A 17,234-nucleotide genomic window follows, 5' to 3' on the forward strand; every position below is an offset into this window, starting at 1 on the left:
CTACAGTACTGAAGCCTGAGAAAAGGAGACCACAAACTCAGAAAGTTAGACAAAATGAGGTGGAACAGAAATATATTCCAGACACAGGAGCAAGATAAAACCCCAGAAGAACAACTAAGTGAAGTGGAGATAGGCAATCTGCCTGAAAAGACTTCAGAGTAATGAGAGTAAAGATTATCCAAGATCTCAGAAAAACAATGGAGGCACAGACTGAGATACAAGAAATGTTTAGCAAAGAGCTAGAAGATTTAAAGTCAAACAGAGTTGAACAATACAATAACTGAAATGAAAAATACACTGGAAGGAATCAATAGCAGAATAAATGAGGCAGAAGAACGAATAAGTGAGCTGGAAGAGAGATGAGTGGAAATCACTGCTGCAGAACAGAATAAAGAAAAAAGAATGAAAAGAAATGAGGACAGTTTAAGAGACCTCTGGGACAACACTGAACACACCAACATTCGCATTAAAGGGGTCCCAGAAGGAGAAGAGAGAGAAAGGGCCTGGGAAAATATTTGAAGAAATAATAGCCAAAAACTTCACTAACATGGGAAAGAAAACACTCACTCAAGTCCAGGAAGCACAGAGTCCCATACAAGATAAACCCAAGGAGGAACACACCAAGACACACATTAATCAACTTGACAAAAATGAAACACAAAGAGAAAATATTAAAAGCAACAAATAACATACAAGGGAATCCCCATACAGTTATCAGCTGATGTTTTAGCAGAAACTCTGCAAGCCAGAAGGGAGTGGCACGATATATTTAAAGTGATGAAAGGGAAAAACCTACAGCCAAGAATACTCTACCCAGCAAGGCTCTTGTTCAGATTCAATGGAGAAATCAGAAGCTTTACAGACAAGCAAAAGTTAAGAGAATTTAGCACCACCAAACCAGCTTTACAACAAATGCTAAAGGAACTTCTTTAGGCAGAAAAGAAAAGGCCACAACTAGAAACAAAAGAATTATGAATGGGAAAGCTCACCAGTAAAGGCAAACATTCTGTAAAGGTAGCAAATCATCTATACACAAATACGACATCAAAACCAGCAATCGTGAGGAGAGTACAAATGCAGTACAGTAGAAATGCATTTGAAATTCAGAGACCAGCAACTTAAAATAATCTTATATATATATATATATATAGAGAGAGAGAGAGAGGGAGATTGAGATTGCTATATCAAAACCTCATGGTAACCACAAACCAAAAATCTACAATAGATACACATACAAAAAAGAAAAAGCAATCCAAACACAACTCTAAGTCATCAAATCACAACAGAAGAGAACAAAAGAGAAATGAAGGAAAATGACGTACAAAAACAAATCCAAAACAATTAACAAAATGGCAATAAGAACATTAATATCGATAATTACCTTAAATGTAAATGTATTAAATGCTCCAACCAAAACACATAAATTGGCTTAATGGATACAAAAGCAAGACCCATACATATGCTGTCTACAAGAAACCCACTTCAGACTAAGGGACATGTACAGACTGAAAGTGAGACGTTGGGAAAAGGTATTCCAGGCAAACAGAAATCAAAAGAAGACTAGAGCAGCAAAACTCATGTCAGACAAAATAGACTTTAAAATAAACACTGTTATAAGAGACAAAAAAGGACACTACATAATGATGAAGGGATCAATACAAGAAGAAGATATAACAATTGTAAATATATATGCACCCAACATAGGAGCACCTCAATATGTAAGACAGATGCTAACAGCTATAAAAGGCAAAATCGACAGTAGCACAATAGTAGTGGGGGACTCTAACACCCCCCTTACCTCAACGGACAGATCACTCAGATAGAAAATCAATAAGGAAACACAGCCCTTAAATGACACATTAGACAAGATGGACTTAATATTTAAGCACTCCATCCAAAAGCAGCAGAATACACATTCTTTTCAAGTTCACATGGAACATACTCCACAATAGATCACATGCTGTGCCAGAAAGCAAACCTCAGTAAATTTAAGAAAACTGAAATTAAGCATCTTTAACAACCACAATGCTATGAGATTAAACATCAACTACAAGAAAAAAAACTGCAAAAACAGAAACACCTGGAGGCTAGATAACATGTTACTAAACAACCAATGGATCACTGAAGAAATCAAAGAGGAAATCAAAAAATACCTAGAGACAAATGAAAACAGAAACAACAATCCAGCAACTTTGGGATGCAGCAAAAGCAGTTTACGAGGGAAGTTTATAGCAATACAATGTTACCTCAAGAGACAGAAATCTCAAAAAAACAACCTAACCTTACACCTAAAGCACCTAGAAAAAGAAGAACAAACAAAAGCCAAAGTTAGTAAAGGAAAAGAAATCATAAAGATCAGAGCAGAAATACATGAAATAGAGATGAAGAAAACAATAGAAAAGATCAAAGAAACTAAAAGCTGGTTCTTTGAAAAGATGAACAAAATTGATAAAACTTTAGACGGACTCATCAAGAAAAAAAAGGGAAAGGGCCCAAATCAATAAAATTAGAAATGAAAAAGGAGAAGTTACAATGGGCACCACAGAAATACAAAGGATCCTGAGACTACTACAAGCAACTAGATGCCAATAAAATGGACAACCTAGAAGAAACAGACGAATTCGTAGGAAGGTACCATCTCCCAAGACTGAATCAGGAAGAAATAGGAAATATGAACAGACCAGTCACAAGTACTGAAGTTGAAACTGTGATTTAAAAACTTCCAACAAACAGAAGTCCAGAACCAGATGGCTTCAGAAGCAAATTCTATCAAACATTTAGAGAAGAGTTAACACATATCCTTTGGAAACTGTTTCAAAAAGTTGCAGAAGAAGGAACACTCCCAAACTCATTCTGCAAGTCCAGCATCATCCTGATACCAAAACCAGATAAAGATACTACAAAAAAAATAAATTACAGGCCAATATCACTGATGTACATAGACGCAAAAATCCTCAACAAAACACTAGGAGACTGAATTCAACAATACATTAAAAGGATCATACACCATGATCAATTGGGATTTATCCTAGGGATACAAGGATTTTTCAGTATGCACAAATCAATCAGTATGACACACCACAGTAACAAATTGAAGAATAAAAGCCATATGATTATCTCCATAGATGCAGAAAAACTTTTGACAAAATTCAACACCCCTTTATGATAAAAATGCTCCATCCAGAAAGGGGGCATAGAGAGAACCCACCTCAACATAGAAAGGCCATATATGACAAACCCACAGCTAACATTGTACTCAGTGGTGAAACTGAAAGCATTCCTCTAAGGTCAGGAAGAAGACAAGGATGTCCACTCTCACCACTTTTATCCAATATACTTTTAGAAGTCCTAGCCATGGCAATCAGAGAACAAAAAGAAGTAAAAGGAATCCAAATTGGAAATCCAAAGAGTGAAAAAATCCAAAAAGTAAAACTGTTACTGTTTGCAGGTAAAGTGATACTATACATAGAAAATCCTAAAGATTTTGCTACTAGAAAACTACTAGAGCTCAATGAATTTGGTAAAGTTGCAGTATACAAAATTAATACACAGAAATCTGTTGCATTTCTATACACTAACAATGAAAGATCAGAAAGAGAAATTAAGGAAACAGTCTCATTTACCATTGCATCAAAAAGAATTAAATACCTATGAATAAGCATACCAAAGGAGGCAAAAGACCTGTACTCTGAAAACTAAAATGCTGTTAAAAGAAATTGAAGATGGCACAAACAGATGGAAAGATATACTGTGGTCTTGGATTGGAAGAATCAATACTGTCAAAATGACTATACTACTCAGAGCTATCTACAGACTCAGTGCAATCCCTATCAAATTATCAATGGCATTTTTCCCAGAAGTAGAGCAAAAAAAATTTTTAATTTGTATGGAAACACAAAAGTCCCTGAATAGCCAAAGCAATCCTGAGAAAGAAAAACAGAGCTGGAGGAATCAGGCTCCCTAACTTCAAACTATACTACAAAGCTACCGTAATCAAAACAGTATAGTACTGGCACAAAAACAGAAATATGGGTCAGTGGAACAGGACAGAAAGCCCAGAAGTAAACCCACACAACCTATGGTCAATTAATCTATGACAAAGGAGGCAAGACTATGCAATGGAAAAAAGACAGTCTCTTCAATAAGTGGAGCTGGGAAAACTGGACAGCTACATGTAAAAGAATGAAATTAAAACATTCTCTAACACCATACACAAAAATGAACTCAAAATGAATTCAAGACCTAAATGTAGGACCAGATACTATAAAACTCTTAAGAGGAAAACATAGGAAGAACACTCTTTGACATAGATCGCAGCAACATCTTTTTGGATCCACCTCCTAGAGTAATGAAAATAAAAGCAAAAATAAACAAATAGGACCTAATTAAACTTAAAAGTTTTGCACAGCAAAGGAAATCATAAACAAAATGAAAACACAACCCACAGAATGGGAGAAAATATTTACAAACAAAGTGACCAACAAGGGATAAACCTCAAAATATACAAACAGCTCATGCAGCTCAATATGAAAAAACTAACCAACCTAATCAAAAAATGGGCAGAAGATCTAAATATACATTTCTCTAATGAAGACATAAAGATGGCCAAAAAGCACATGAAAAGATGCTAAATATCACTAATTATTAGAGTAATGCAAACCAAAACTCCAATGAGGTATCACCTCACACCAGTCAGAATGGCCATCATTAAAAAGTCTACAAATAATAAATGCTAGAGAGGATGTGGAGAAAAGGGAACCCTTCTACACTGTTGGTAGGAATGTAAACTGGTACAACCACTATGGAAAACTGTATGGAGAAACCATACATATATCCAGAGAAAACCATACTTCGAAAAGATGCATGCACCCCAATGTTCATTGCAACACTATTTACAATAGCCAAGATATGGAATGGCTAAATGTCCATTGACAGAGGAATGGGTAAAGAAGATGTGGCACGTATATACAATGGAATATTACTCAGCCATAAAAAAGAATGCAATAATGCCATTTGCAGCAATATGGATGGACCTAGAGATTATCATACTAAGTGAAGTAAGTCAGAAAGAGAAAGATAAATAGTATATGGTATCACTTATACGTGGAATCTAAAAAGATGATACAAATGAACTTATTTGCAGAACAAACAGACGCACAGACTTCGAAAACAAACTTATGGTTACCAAAGGGGAGAGGTGGTGGGGGGAGGGATATATTAGGAGTTTGGGATTAACATATACACACTAATATATATAAAATAGGTAATTGAAAAAGACCTACTGTATAGCACACGGAACTCTACTCAGTAATCTGTAATAACCTATATGGGAAAAGAATCTGAAAAAGAATGGATATATGTATATGTGCAACTGAACCACTTGGCTGTACAACTGAAACTAACACAACATTGTAAATCAACTGTAGCCCAATATAAAATAAAAATTAAACTTAAAAAACATGTTATCACATTTGTGCATTTATGTGACATGTACAGATTTTGAAAGATTAAATTAGAAAATCTGAAATAGAAAACAAGAACAAAATAAGACATTGGAAATCTCGAACTTGGGAATGTAAGATTAGAACATGAAGAGCCTAAAATATGGTGAGATTGTTCTTTTGAGGGTTTGTAATAGAACAATAGAAAAGTGGCAGGAGCTTGAGGTGAGTAGAGACCTGAGAGAGGAATTTTGTTGGGATAGGAAAGATTTGATTATGTCTACAGGGTTGTGGGAAAGATGACAGTAAGGAGAAGGGCATTAAAAATACAGAAGAGGAGGGCATGATCAGTGGACCACAGTCATCGTGATGAGGAAGGAGGAGATGGGCTGCAGAGATCAAAAACTCAAATAGAGGAACTCTTCTTAAATGGAAGGAGTGGTCTCCCTTTTTCTGGAATGAAAGGAAGGAAAGGGGAGAAGTTACAAAATACAGGCAGGTGCACACAAGTTTGGGGAATTCATGCCTGCAGGTTTTTTTTTCCATTGCACTATGACCCAGATGGTGTTCAAGATTAATTTGGCAGTGACTACAAATGAGGAGAAAAGCTAAAGTTGCTGCAGTCATTTGAGTGCAAGGTAATAAACACCTGCATCAGACTAATAGCAGCAAAAATTGGGAAGAAGGGTCAAATTGCAAAAGTTGTTGCTGAAGACTTAACTTTATTATTATTATTTATTTCTACCTTCAGTACTCCAGTCTGTCCGCAACATTCCAGGGCTAAAAGTTCCTAGAAACTGGAATGGGAGCCATATGGTAAATAAAATAGTTAAAATAGAGAAGTTTTGCATCAACATAGTTCTGAATCACTAGCAACCTTGTACCTTGGAGTAGTGTTGAAGAGAATAACCCTCTCCAGCAGTTAATTCTATCAATTATCTAGCAGATCCTTTGAGAGCACTTCAATTGGATTCTTTTTAGGGAAGATCTTAAACATCATGATCACTAAAATATTTAACATTTGGGATAAATTAAGCCAAGTTTTCTAACAGCATGTAAAGCAAATTTTGTTTTCTTTAACAGATATTAATGAATGTCAAGAATCCAACCCCTGTCACCACCACTGTTTCAATGCCATAGGAAGTTTTCACTGTGGATGTGAACCTGGGTATCAACTCAAAGGCAGAAAATGTGTGGGTAAGAAGAGGGCTATGAATTCAAAGCAGGTTTTTTTTTTTTTTAATTTTATTTATTTGTTTATACAGCAGGTTCTTATTAGTCATCAGTTTTATACACATCAGTGTATACATGTCAATCCCAATCACCCAATTCAGCAAACCACCATCCCCACCCCCCCCCCCACCGCTTTCCCCCCTTGGTGTCCATACATTTGTTCTCTACATCTGTGTCTCTATTTCTGCCCTGAAAACCGGTTCATCTGTACCATTTTTCTAGGTTCCACATATATACGTTAATACATGATTTTTTTTTTTTCTCTTTCTGACTTACTTCACTCTGTATGACAGTCTCTAGATCCATCCACGTCTCAACAAATGACTCAGTTTCGTTCCTTTTTATGGCTAATATTCCACTGTATATATGTACCACATCTTCTTTATCCATTCAACTGTCGATGGGCATTTAGGTTGCTTCCATGACCTGGCTATTGTAAATAGTGCTGCAGTGAACATTGGGCTGCATGTGCCTTTTTGAATTATGGTTTTCTCTGGGTATATGCCCAGTAGTGGGATTGCTGGATCATATGGTAATTCTATTTTTACTTTTTTAAGGAACCTCCATACTGTCCTCCATAGTGGCTATATCAATTTACAATCCCACCAACAGTGCAAGACAGTTCCCTTTTCTTCACACCCTCTCCAGTATTTGCTGTTTGTAGATATTCAGATGATGTCTATTCTAACAGGTGGGAGGTGATCTCTCATTGTAGTTTTGATTTGCATTTCTTTAATAATTAGTGATGTTGAGCAGCTTTTCATGTGCTTCTTGGCCATCTGTGTGTCTTCTTTGAAGAAATGTCTATTTAGGTCTTCTGCCCATTTTTGGATTGGGTTGTTTCTTTTTTCAATATTGAGCTGCATGAGCTGTTTATATATTTTGGAGATTAATCCTTTGTCCCTTGATTCATTTGCAAATATTTTCTCCCATTCTGAAGGTTCTCTTTTCATCTTATTTATGCTTTCCATTGCTGTGCAAAAGCTTTGAAGTTTCATTAGGTCCCATTTGTTTATTTTTGTTTTTATTTCCATTACTCTAGGAGGTGGATCAAAAAAGATCTTGCTGTGATTTATGTCAAAGAGTGTTCTTCCTATGTTTTCCTCTAAGACTTTGATAGTGTCCAGTCTTACATTTAGGTCTCTAATCCATTTTGAGTTTATTTTTGTGTATGGTGTTAGGGAGTGTTCTGATACCATTCTTTTACATGTAGCTGTCCAGTTTTCCCAGCACCACTTATTGAAGACACTGTCTTTTCTCCATTGTATATCCTTGCATCCTTTGTCATAGATGAGTTGACCATAGGTGTGTGGATTTATATATCCTTGCATCCTTTGCATCCTTTGTCATAGATGAGTTGACCATAGGTGTGTGGATTTATCTCTGGGCTTTCTATCTTGTGTCATTGATCTATGTTTCTGGTTTTGTGCCAGTACCATATTGTCTTGATTACTGTAGCTTTATACTACAGTCTGAAGTCATGGAGTCTGATTCCTCAAGCTCCGTTTTTTTCCCTCAAGACTGCTTTGGCTATTCAGAGTCCTTTGTGTCTCCATACAAATTTTAAGAGTTTTTGTTCTAGTTCTGGAAAAAATGCAATTGGTAATTTGATAGGGATTGCACTGAATCTCTAGATTGTTTGGGGTAGTACAGTCATTTTCACAATATTGATTCTTCCAATCCAAGAACATAGTATATCTCTCCATCTGTTGGTATCGTCTTTAATTTCTTTCATGAGTGTCTTATACTTTTCTGCATACAGGTATTTTGTCTCCCTGGGTACGTTTATTCCTAGGTATTTTATTCTTTCTGTTGCAGTGGTAAATGGGAGTGTTTCCTTAATTTCTCTTTCAGATTATTCATCATTAGTATATAGGAATGCAAAAGATTTTCTGTGTATTAATTTTGTATCCTGCAACTTTACCAAACTCATTGATTAGGTCTAGTAGTTTTCTGGGGGCATCTTTAGGATTCTCTATGTATAGTATCATGTCATCTGCAGACTGACAGTTTTACTTCTTCTTTTCCAATTTGTATTCCTTTTATTTCTTTTTCTTCTCTGATTGCCATGGCTAGGACTTCCAAAACTATGTTGAATAATAGTGGTGAGAGTGGACATCCTTGCCTTGTTCCTGATCTGAGGAAATGCTTTCACTTTTTCACCATTGAGAATGATGTTTGCTGTGGGTTTGTCGTATATGACCTTTATTATGTTGAGGTAGGTTCCCTCTCTGCCCACTCTCTGGAGAGTTTTTATCATAAATGGGTGTTGAATTTTGTCAAAAGCTTTTTCTGCATCTATTGAGATGATCATATGGTTTTTATTCTTCAGTTTGTTAATATGGTGTATCACACTGATTGATTTGTGTATATTGAAGAATCCTAGCATCCCTGGGATAAATCCCTCTTGATCATGGTGTATGATCCTTTTAATGTGTTATTGCATTCTGTTTGCTAGTATTTTGCTGAGGATTTTTGCATCTATATTCATCAGTGATATTGGTCTGTAACTTTTTTTTTTTTGGAGTATCTTTGTCTGGTTTTGGTATCAGGGTGATGGTGGCCTCATAGAATGAGTTTGGGAGTCTTCCTTCCTCCGCAATTTTTGGAAGAGTTTGAGAAGGATGGGTGTTAGCTGTTCTCTAAATGTTTCATAGAATTGACCTGTGACGCCATCTGATCCTGGACTTTTGTTTGTTGGAAGATTTTTAATCACAGTTTCAATTTCATTACTTGTGATTGGTCTGTTCATATTTTCTTTTTCTTCCTGGTTCCGTCTCGGAAGGTTATACCTTTCTAAGAATTTGTCCGTTTCTTCCAGATTGTCCATTTTATTGGCATAGAGTTGCTTGTAGTAGTCCCTTAGGATGCTTTGTATTTCTACAGTGTCTGTTCTAACTTCTTCTTTTTCATTTCTAATTTTATTGATTTGAGTCCTCTCCCTCTTTGTCTTGATGAGTCTGGCTAATGGTTTATCAATTTTCTTTATCTTCTCAAACAACCAGATTTTAGTTTTATTGATCTTTGCTATTGTTTTCTTCGTCTCTATTTCATTTATTTCTGCTCTGATATTTATGATTTCTTTCCTTCTTCTGACTTTAGGTTTTGTTTGTTCTTCTTTCTCTACTTCCTTTAGGTGTAAGTTTAGATTGTTTATTTGAGATTTTTCTTGTTTCTTGAGGTAGGATTGTATAGCTATAAACTTTCCTCTTAGAACTGCTTTTGCTGTATCCCATTGGTTTTGGATCATCGTGTTTTCGTTGTCATTTGTCTCTAGGTATTTTTTCATTTCCTCTTTGATTTCTTCAGTTATCTCTTGTTTATTTAGTAACATATCGTTTAGCGTCCATTTGTTTGTGTTTTCTACGGGTTTTTTTGCCTGTAATTGATTTCTAATCTCATAGCATTGTGGTCAGAAAAGATGTTTGATATGATTTCAATTTTCTTAAGTTTACTGAAGCTTGATTTGTCAACCAAGATGTGATCTATCCTGGAGAATGTTCCATGCACTTTAGAAGAAAGTGTAATCTGCTGTTTTGGATGGAATGTCCTATAAATATCAATTAAATCTATCTGGTCTATTGTGTCATTTAAAGCTTCTGTTTCCTTATTTAATTTCATTTTAATGATCTGTCCATTGGTGTAAGTGAGGTGTTAAACTCCCCTACTATTACTTTGTTACTGTCAATTTCCTCTTTTATAGCTGATAGCAGTTGCATTATGTATTGAAGTGCTCCTATATTGGGTGCATATATAATTGTTATATCTTCTTCTTGGATTCATCCCTTGATCATTATGTAGTGTCCTTCCTTGTCTCTTGTAACATTCTTTATTTTTAAAGTCTATTTTATCTGATATGAGTATTGCTACTCCAGCTTTCTTTTGATTTCCATTTGCATGGAGTATCTTTTTCCATCCTGTCACTTTCAGTCTGAATGTGTCCCTAGGTCTGAAGTGAGTCTTTTGTAGACAGCATATATAAGCGTCTTGTTTTTGTATCCATTCAGCAAGCCTGTGTCTTTTGGTTGGAGCATTTAATCCATTCACGTTGAACTTAATTATCAATATGTATGTTCCTATGACCCTTTTCTGAATTGTTTTGGGTTTGATTTTGTAGGCCCTTGTCTTCTCTTGTGTTTCCCACCGAGAGAAGTTCCTTTAGCATTTGTTGTAGAGCTGGTTTGGTGGTGTTGAATAATTTAGCTTTTGTTTGTCTGTAAAGCTTTTGATTTCACCATCGAATCTGAATGAGATCCTTGCCTGGTAGAGTTATCTTGGTTGTAGGTTCTTCCCTTTCATCACTTTAAGTATATCATTCCACTCCCTTCTGGCTTGTAGAGTTTCTGCTGAGAAATCAGCTGTTAACCTTATGGGAGTTCCCTTGTATGTTATTTGTCATTTTTCCCTTGCTGCTTTCAATAATTTTTCTTTGTCTTTAACTTTTGCCAATTTGATTATTATATGTCTCGGAGTGTTTCTCCTTGCATTTATCCTGTATGGGACTCTCTGTGCTTCCTGGACTTGGGTGGCTATTTCCTTTCCCATGTTAGGGAAGTTTTCGACTATAATCTCTTCAAATATTTTCTCGGGTCCTTTCTCTCTCTCTTCTCCTTCTGGGACCCCTATAATGCAAATGTTGTTGTGTTTAATGTTGTTCCAGAGGTCTCTTAGGCTGTCTTGATTTCTTTTCATTCTTTTTTCTTTATTGTGTTCCGCAGCAGTGAATTCCACCATTCTGTCTTCCAGGTCACTTATCCGTTCTTCTGCCTCAGTTATTCTGCTATTGATTCCTTCTAGTATAGCTTTCATTTCAGTTATTGTATTGTTCATCTGTGTTTGTTTGTTCTTTAATTCTTCTAGATCTTTGTTAAACATTTCTTGCATCTTCTCAATCTTTGCCTCCATTCTTTTTCCAGGTCCTAGATCATCTTCACTATCATTATTCTGAATTCTTTTTCTGGAAGGTTGCCTATCTCCACTTCATTTAGTTGTTTTTCTGGGTTTTATCTTGTTCCTTCATCTGGTACATAATCCTCTGCCTTTTCATCTTGTCTTTCTGTGAATGTGGTTTTTGTTCCACAGGGTGCAGGATTGTAGGTCTTCTTGCTTCTGCTGTCTGTCCTCTGGTGGATGAGGCTACTAAGAGGCTTATGCAAGTTTCCTGATGGGAGGGACTGGTGGTGGGTAGAGCTGACTGTTGCTCTGGTGGGCAGAGCTCAGTGAAACTTTAATCCACTTGACTGCTGATGGGTGGGGCTGAGTTCCCTCCCTGTTGGTTGTTTGGCCTGAGGCAACCCAACACTGGAGCCTACCTGGGCTCTTTGGTGGGGCTAATGGCAGCCTCTGGGAGGGCTCACGCCAAGGAATACTTCCCAGAACTTCTGCTGCCAGGGTCCTTGTCCCCACGGTGAGCCACAGCCACCCCCCGCCTCTGCAGGATACCTCCCCAAACTAGCAGGTACTTCTGATTCATTCTCCCCTGTGGTCACTGCTCCTTCCCCTGGGTCCCGATGCGCACACTACTTTGTGTGTGTCCTCCAAGAGTGGAGTCTCTTGTTTCCCCCAGTTCTGTCGAAGTCCTGCAATCAAATCCCAGTAGGCTTCAAAGTCTGATTCTCTAGGAATTCCTCCTCCCGTTGCCGGACCCCCAGGTTGGGAAGCCTGACGTGGGGCTCAGAACCTTCACTCCAGTGGGTGGACTTCTGTGGTATAAGTGTTCTCCAGTGTGTGACTTACCCACCCAGCAGTTATGGGATATGATTTTACTGTGACTGCGCCCCTCCTGCCGTCTCACTGTGGCTTCTCCTTTGTCTTTGGATGTGGGGCATCTTTTTTGGTGAGTTCCAGTGTCTTCCTGTCGATGATTATCCAGCAGCAAGTTGTGATTCTGCTGTTCTCACAAGAGGCAGTGAAAGCACGTCCTTCTCCACCATCTTGGTTCCACTCTCCCTTTGTAACTTCTTAATGGTGCCTTATCTAATCCATGTGCCATGTCCTGGGCTGGATTGTAATACCATGCATCATGTATGTGATCCATGCAAAAACAAAGCAAATGCTCTAAATTACAGATTTCATCTTCTAATTACATAACCATTTTTTTTAACATTTCCCCTATTTTGTTACCAATTTTTTTCACAAAATCATAATTTATATGTATATATATATATACTTATATATAATGTATAAGTATATAATTTTTCTTTTTCTAGGAGGAGGAAGTGGTTGGTATGGCTACCAGCTATGTTTAGTAATATTTTATTTTTTTATCATAACGTTTTAAAATAAAGTGCGTTACATAACTTGATTTAAACACTTTAACCTTACACCATGATTATATAATCATCTGTATTAGTTTATGATATCCTTAAAATCTGAAGGTATAATTTTTATGCAAAGGCAGAAGAAATCACTTTCTCAATCTGCATTACCTATGTTCTTTCATCAAGATGTAAATGAGTGTAGACAGAATGTATGCAGACCAGATCAGCACTGCAAGAACACCCGCGGTGGCTATAAATGCATTGATCTTTGCCCAAACGGAATGACCAAGGCAGAAAACGGAACCTGCATTGGTGAGTGTCTGGCTGTCTCAGCTACTGTGATTCATTTACCATCAACAAGCCAAATAAGGCATTCATTCTTAAAATAAATGATTAGAATAAATATAATCTAACAAGGAAATACCTTTTTCTATAGGTTTTCTACTCCCAACTTCTAGTATTGTTGAGCTCTGGGGTCCCAGGGTCATGGCTATACCAGGAAATGAAAGCTCACCAGGGAGATTTAGCCCATTTTGAACTCCCATCAGTTACACAATTGGTTTATATAGTTTCATATCCACATACATTAATATTATGTCATATAATTTCTAATATGAAATTTAGCATATATATTAAGAATTTTGTTGGAAGGGTTAAGAAAAAAATTATGTTTGTAGAGATTTATTAAAAGTTCAAAATAGAAAAAACAGCGATCACATCCTCCCCACGACCTCCTCCAAAAGCCGGAACAATAGGTTCTTTGAAGACAGCCCGGGTCAGGGACATCTGTGTCTGAAAGCACTGGAAACCTTCACTGAATCACTCAGAGACTTTCTGGTCCAACATCTCACAGCATTGCTGTAACTTCAATGAACTATATACCAGTCTGAGCCATGTGGATTGAAGGCTCTTGGTGCTGCAGCCAGGAGTCAGTGCTGTGCCCCTGAGGTGGAAGAGCCAACTTCAGGACACTGGTCCACAAGAGACCTCCCAGCTCCACATACTATCAAACGGCGAAACTTGCCCAGAGATCTCCATCTCAACACCAGCACCCAGCTTCACTCAATGACCAGCAAGCTACAGTGCTGGACACCCTATGCCAAACAACTAGCAAAACAGGAAAACAACCCCACCCATTAGCAGAGAGGCTGCCTAAAACCATAATAAGTCCACAGACACCCCAAAACACACCACCAGACGTGGACCTGCCCACCAGAAAGTCAAGATACAGCCTCATCCACCAGAACACAGGCACTAGTCCCCTCCACCAGGAAGCCTACACAACCCACTGAACCAACCTTAGCCACTGGGGACAGACACCAAAAACAACGGGAACTACAAACCTGCAGCCTGCAAAAAGGAGACCCCAAACACAGTAAGATAAGCAAAATGAGAAGACAGAAAAACACACAGCAGATGAAGGAGCAAGATAAAAACCCACCAGACCTAACAAATTAAGAGGAAATAGGCAGTCTACCTGAAAAAGAATTCAGAATAATGATAGTAAAGATGATCCAAAATCTTGCCAATAGAATAGACAAAATGCAAGAAACATTTAACAAGGACCTAGAAGAACTAAAGATGAAACAAACAATGATGAACAACACAATAAATGAAATGAAAAATACTCTAGAAGGGATCAATAGCAGAATAACTGAGGCAGAAGAACACATAAGTGACCTGGAAGACAAAATAGTGGAAATAACTACTGCAGAGCAGAATAAAGAAAAAGAATGAAAAGAACTGAGGACAGTCTCAGAGACCTCTGGGACAACATTAAATGCAACAACATTTGTATAGGGGTTCCAGAAGAAGAAGAGAAAAAGAAAGGGACTGAGAAAATATTTGAAGAGATGATAGTTGAAAACTTCCCTAATATGAGAAAGGAAATAGTTAATCAAGTCCAGGAAGCACAGAGAGTCCCATACAGGATAAATCCAAGGAGAAATATGGCAAGACACATATTAATCAAACTGTCAAAAATTAAATACAAAGAAAGCATATTAAAAGCAGCAAGGAAAAAACAACTAACACACAAGGGAATCCCCATAAGGTTAACAGCTGATCTCTCAGCAGAAACTCTGCAAGCCAGAAGGGAGTGGCAGGACATATTGAAAGTGATGAAGGAGAAAAACCTGCAACCAAGATTACTCTACCCAGCAAGGATCTCATTCAGATTTGATGGAGAGATAAAAACCTTTACAGACAAGCAAAAGCTGAGAGAGTTCAGCACCACCAAACCAGCTTTACAACAAATGGTAAAGGAACTTCTCTAGACAATAAACACAAGAGAAGGAAAAGACCTACAATAATGAACCCAAAACAATTTAGAAAATGGGAATAGGAACATACATATCAATAATAACCTTAAATGTAAATGGACTAAATGCTCCCACCAAAAGACACAGATGGGCTGAATGGATACCAAAACAAGACCCATATATATGCTGTCTACAAGAGACCCCACTTCAGACCTAGAGACACATACAGACTGAAAGTGAGGGGATGGAAAAAGATATTCCATTCAAATGGAAACCAAAAGAAAGCTGGAGTAGCAATTCTCATAACAGATATAATAGACTTTAAAATAAAGACTATTAGAACAAAGAAGGACACTACATAATGATGAAAGGATCGATCCAAGAAGAAGACATAACTATTGTAAACATTTATGCACCCAACATAGGAGCACATCAATACATAAGGCAAATACTAACAGCCATAAAAGGGGAAATTGACAGTAACACATTCAGAGTAGGGGACTTTAACACCCCACTTTCACCAATGGACAGATCATCCAAAATGAAAATAAATAAGGAAACACAAGCTTTAAATGATACATTAAACAAGATGGACTTAATTGATATTTATAGGACATTCCATCCAAAAACAACAGAATACACATTTTTCTCAAGTGCTCATGAAACATTCTCCAGGATAGATCATATCTTGGGTCACAAATCAAGCCTTGGTAAATTTAAGAAAATTGAAATTGTATCAAGTATCTTTTCCAACCACAACGCTATGAGACTAGATATCAATTACAGGAAAAGATCTGTAAAAAATACAAACACATGGAGCTAAACAATATACTACTTAATAACGAAGTGATCACTGAAGACATCAAAGAGGAAATTAAAAAAATACCTAGAAACAAATGACAATGGAGACACGACGACCCAAAACCTATATGATGCAGCAAAAGCAGTTCTAAGAGGGAAGTTTATAGCAATACAATCCTACCTTAAGAAACAGGAAACATCTCGAATAAACAACCTAACTTTGCACCTAAAGCAATCAGAGAAAGAAGAACAAAAGAAACCCAAAGTTAGCAGAAGGAAAGAAATCATAAAAATCAAATCAGAAATAAATGAAAAAGAAATGAAGGAAACGATAGCAAAGATCAATAAAACTAAAAGCTGGTTCTTTGAGAAGATAAACAAAATTGATAAACCATTAGCCAGACTCATCAAGAAAAAAAGGGAGAAGACTCAAATCAATAGAATTAGAAATGAAAAAGGAGAAGTAACAACTGACACTGCAGAAATACAGAAGATCAGAGGGATTACTACAAGCAACTCTATGCCAATAAAATGGACAACCTGGAAAAAATGGACAAATTCTTAGAAATGCACAACCTGCCAAGACTGAATCAGGAAGAAATAGAAAATATGAACAGACAAATCACAAGCACTGAAATTGAAACTGTGATTAAAAATCTTCCAACAAACAAAAGCCCAGAACCAGATGGCTTCACAGGTGAATTCTATCAAACATTTAGAGAAGAGCTAACACCTATCCTTCTCAAACTCTTCCAAAATATAGCAGAGGGAGGAACACTTCCAAATTCATTCTACGAGGCCACCATCACCTTGATACCAAAACCAGACAATGATGTCACAAAGAAAGAAAACTACAGGCCAATATCACTGATGAAGATAGATGAAAAAATCCTCAACAAAATACCAGCAAACAGAATCCAACAGCACATTAAAAGGGTCATACACCATGATCAAGTGGGGTTTATCCCAGGAATGCAAGGATTCTTCAATATACGCAAATAAATCACTGTGATAAACCATATTAACAAATAGAAGGAGAAAAACCATATGATCATCTCAATAGATGCAGAGAAAGCTTTCAACATAATTCAACACCCATTTATGATAATACCCTGCAGAAAGTAGGCATAGAGGGAACTTTCCTCAACATAATAAAGGCCATATATGACAAACCCACAGCCAACAGCATCCTCAATGGTGAAAAACTGAAAGCATTTCCATCAAGATCAGGAACAAGG

At 37.0% G+C, this 17,234-nt stretch overlaps 1 protein-coding gene across 1 annotated transcript in view; it reads left to right on the forward strand.

Moving 5' to 3' along the window:
• The window catches only part of HMCN1 (hemicentin 1), a gene marked incomplete at its 5' end in the record, with an annotated part of 521,222 nt that overhangs the window by 473,615 nt on the left and 30,373 nt on the right, over positions 1–17,234 (forward strand). The window contains 2 exons of the mRNA XM_082648266.1: positions 6,525–6,638; positions 13,121–13,246. Of these exons, the coding sequence (XP_082504392.1) occupies positions 6,525–6,638; positions 13,121–13,246 (240 nt within the window). The remainder of the gene's footprint in view (positions 1–6,524; positions 6,639–13,120; positions 13,247–17,234) is intronic.

The sequence above is a fragment of the Grampus griseus genome, assembly GCF_964374135.1.
Source record: "Grampus griseus genome assembly, chromosome: 1".
Classification (NCBI taxonomy): Eukaryota; Metazoa; Chordata; class Mammalia; order Artiodactyla; family Delphinidae; genus Grampus; species Grampus griseus.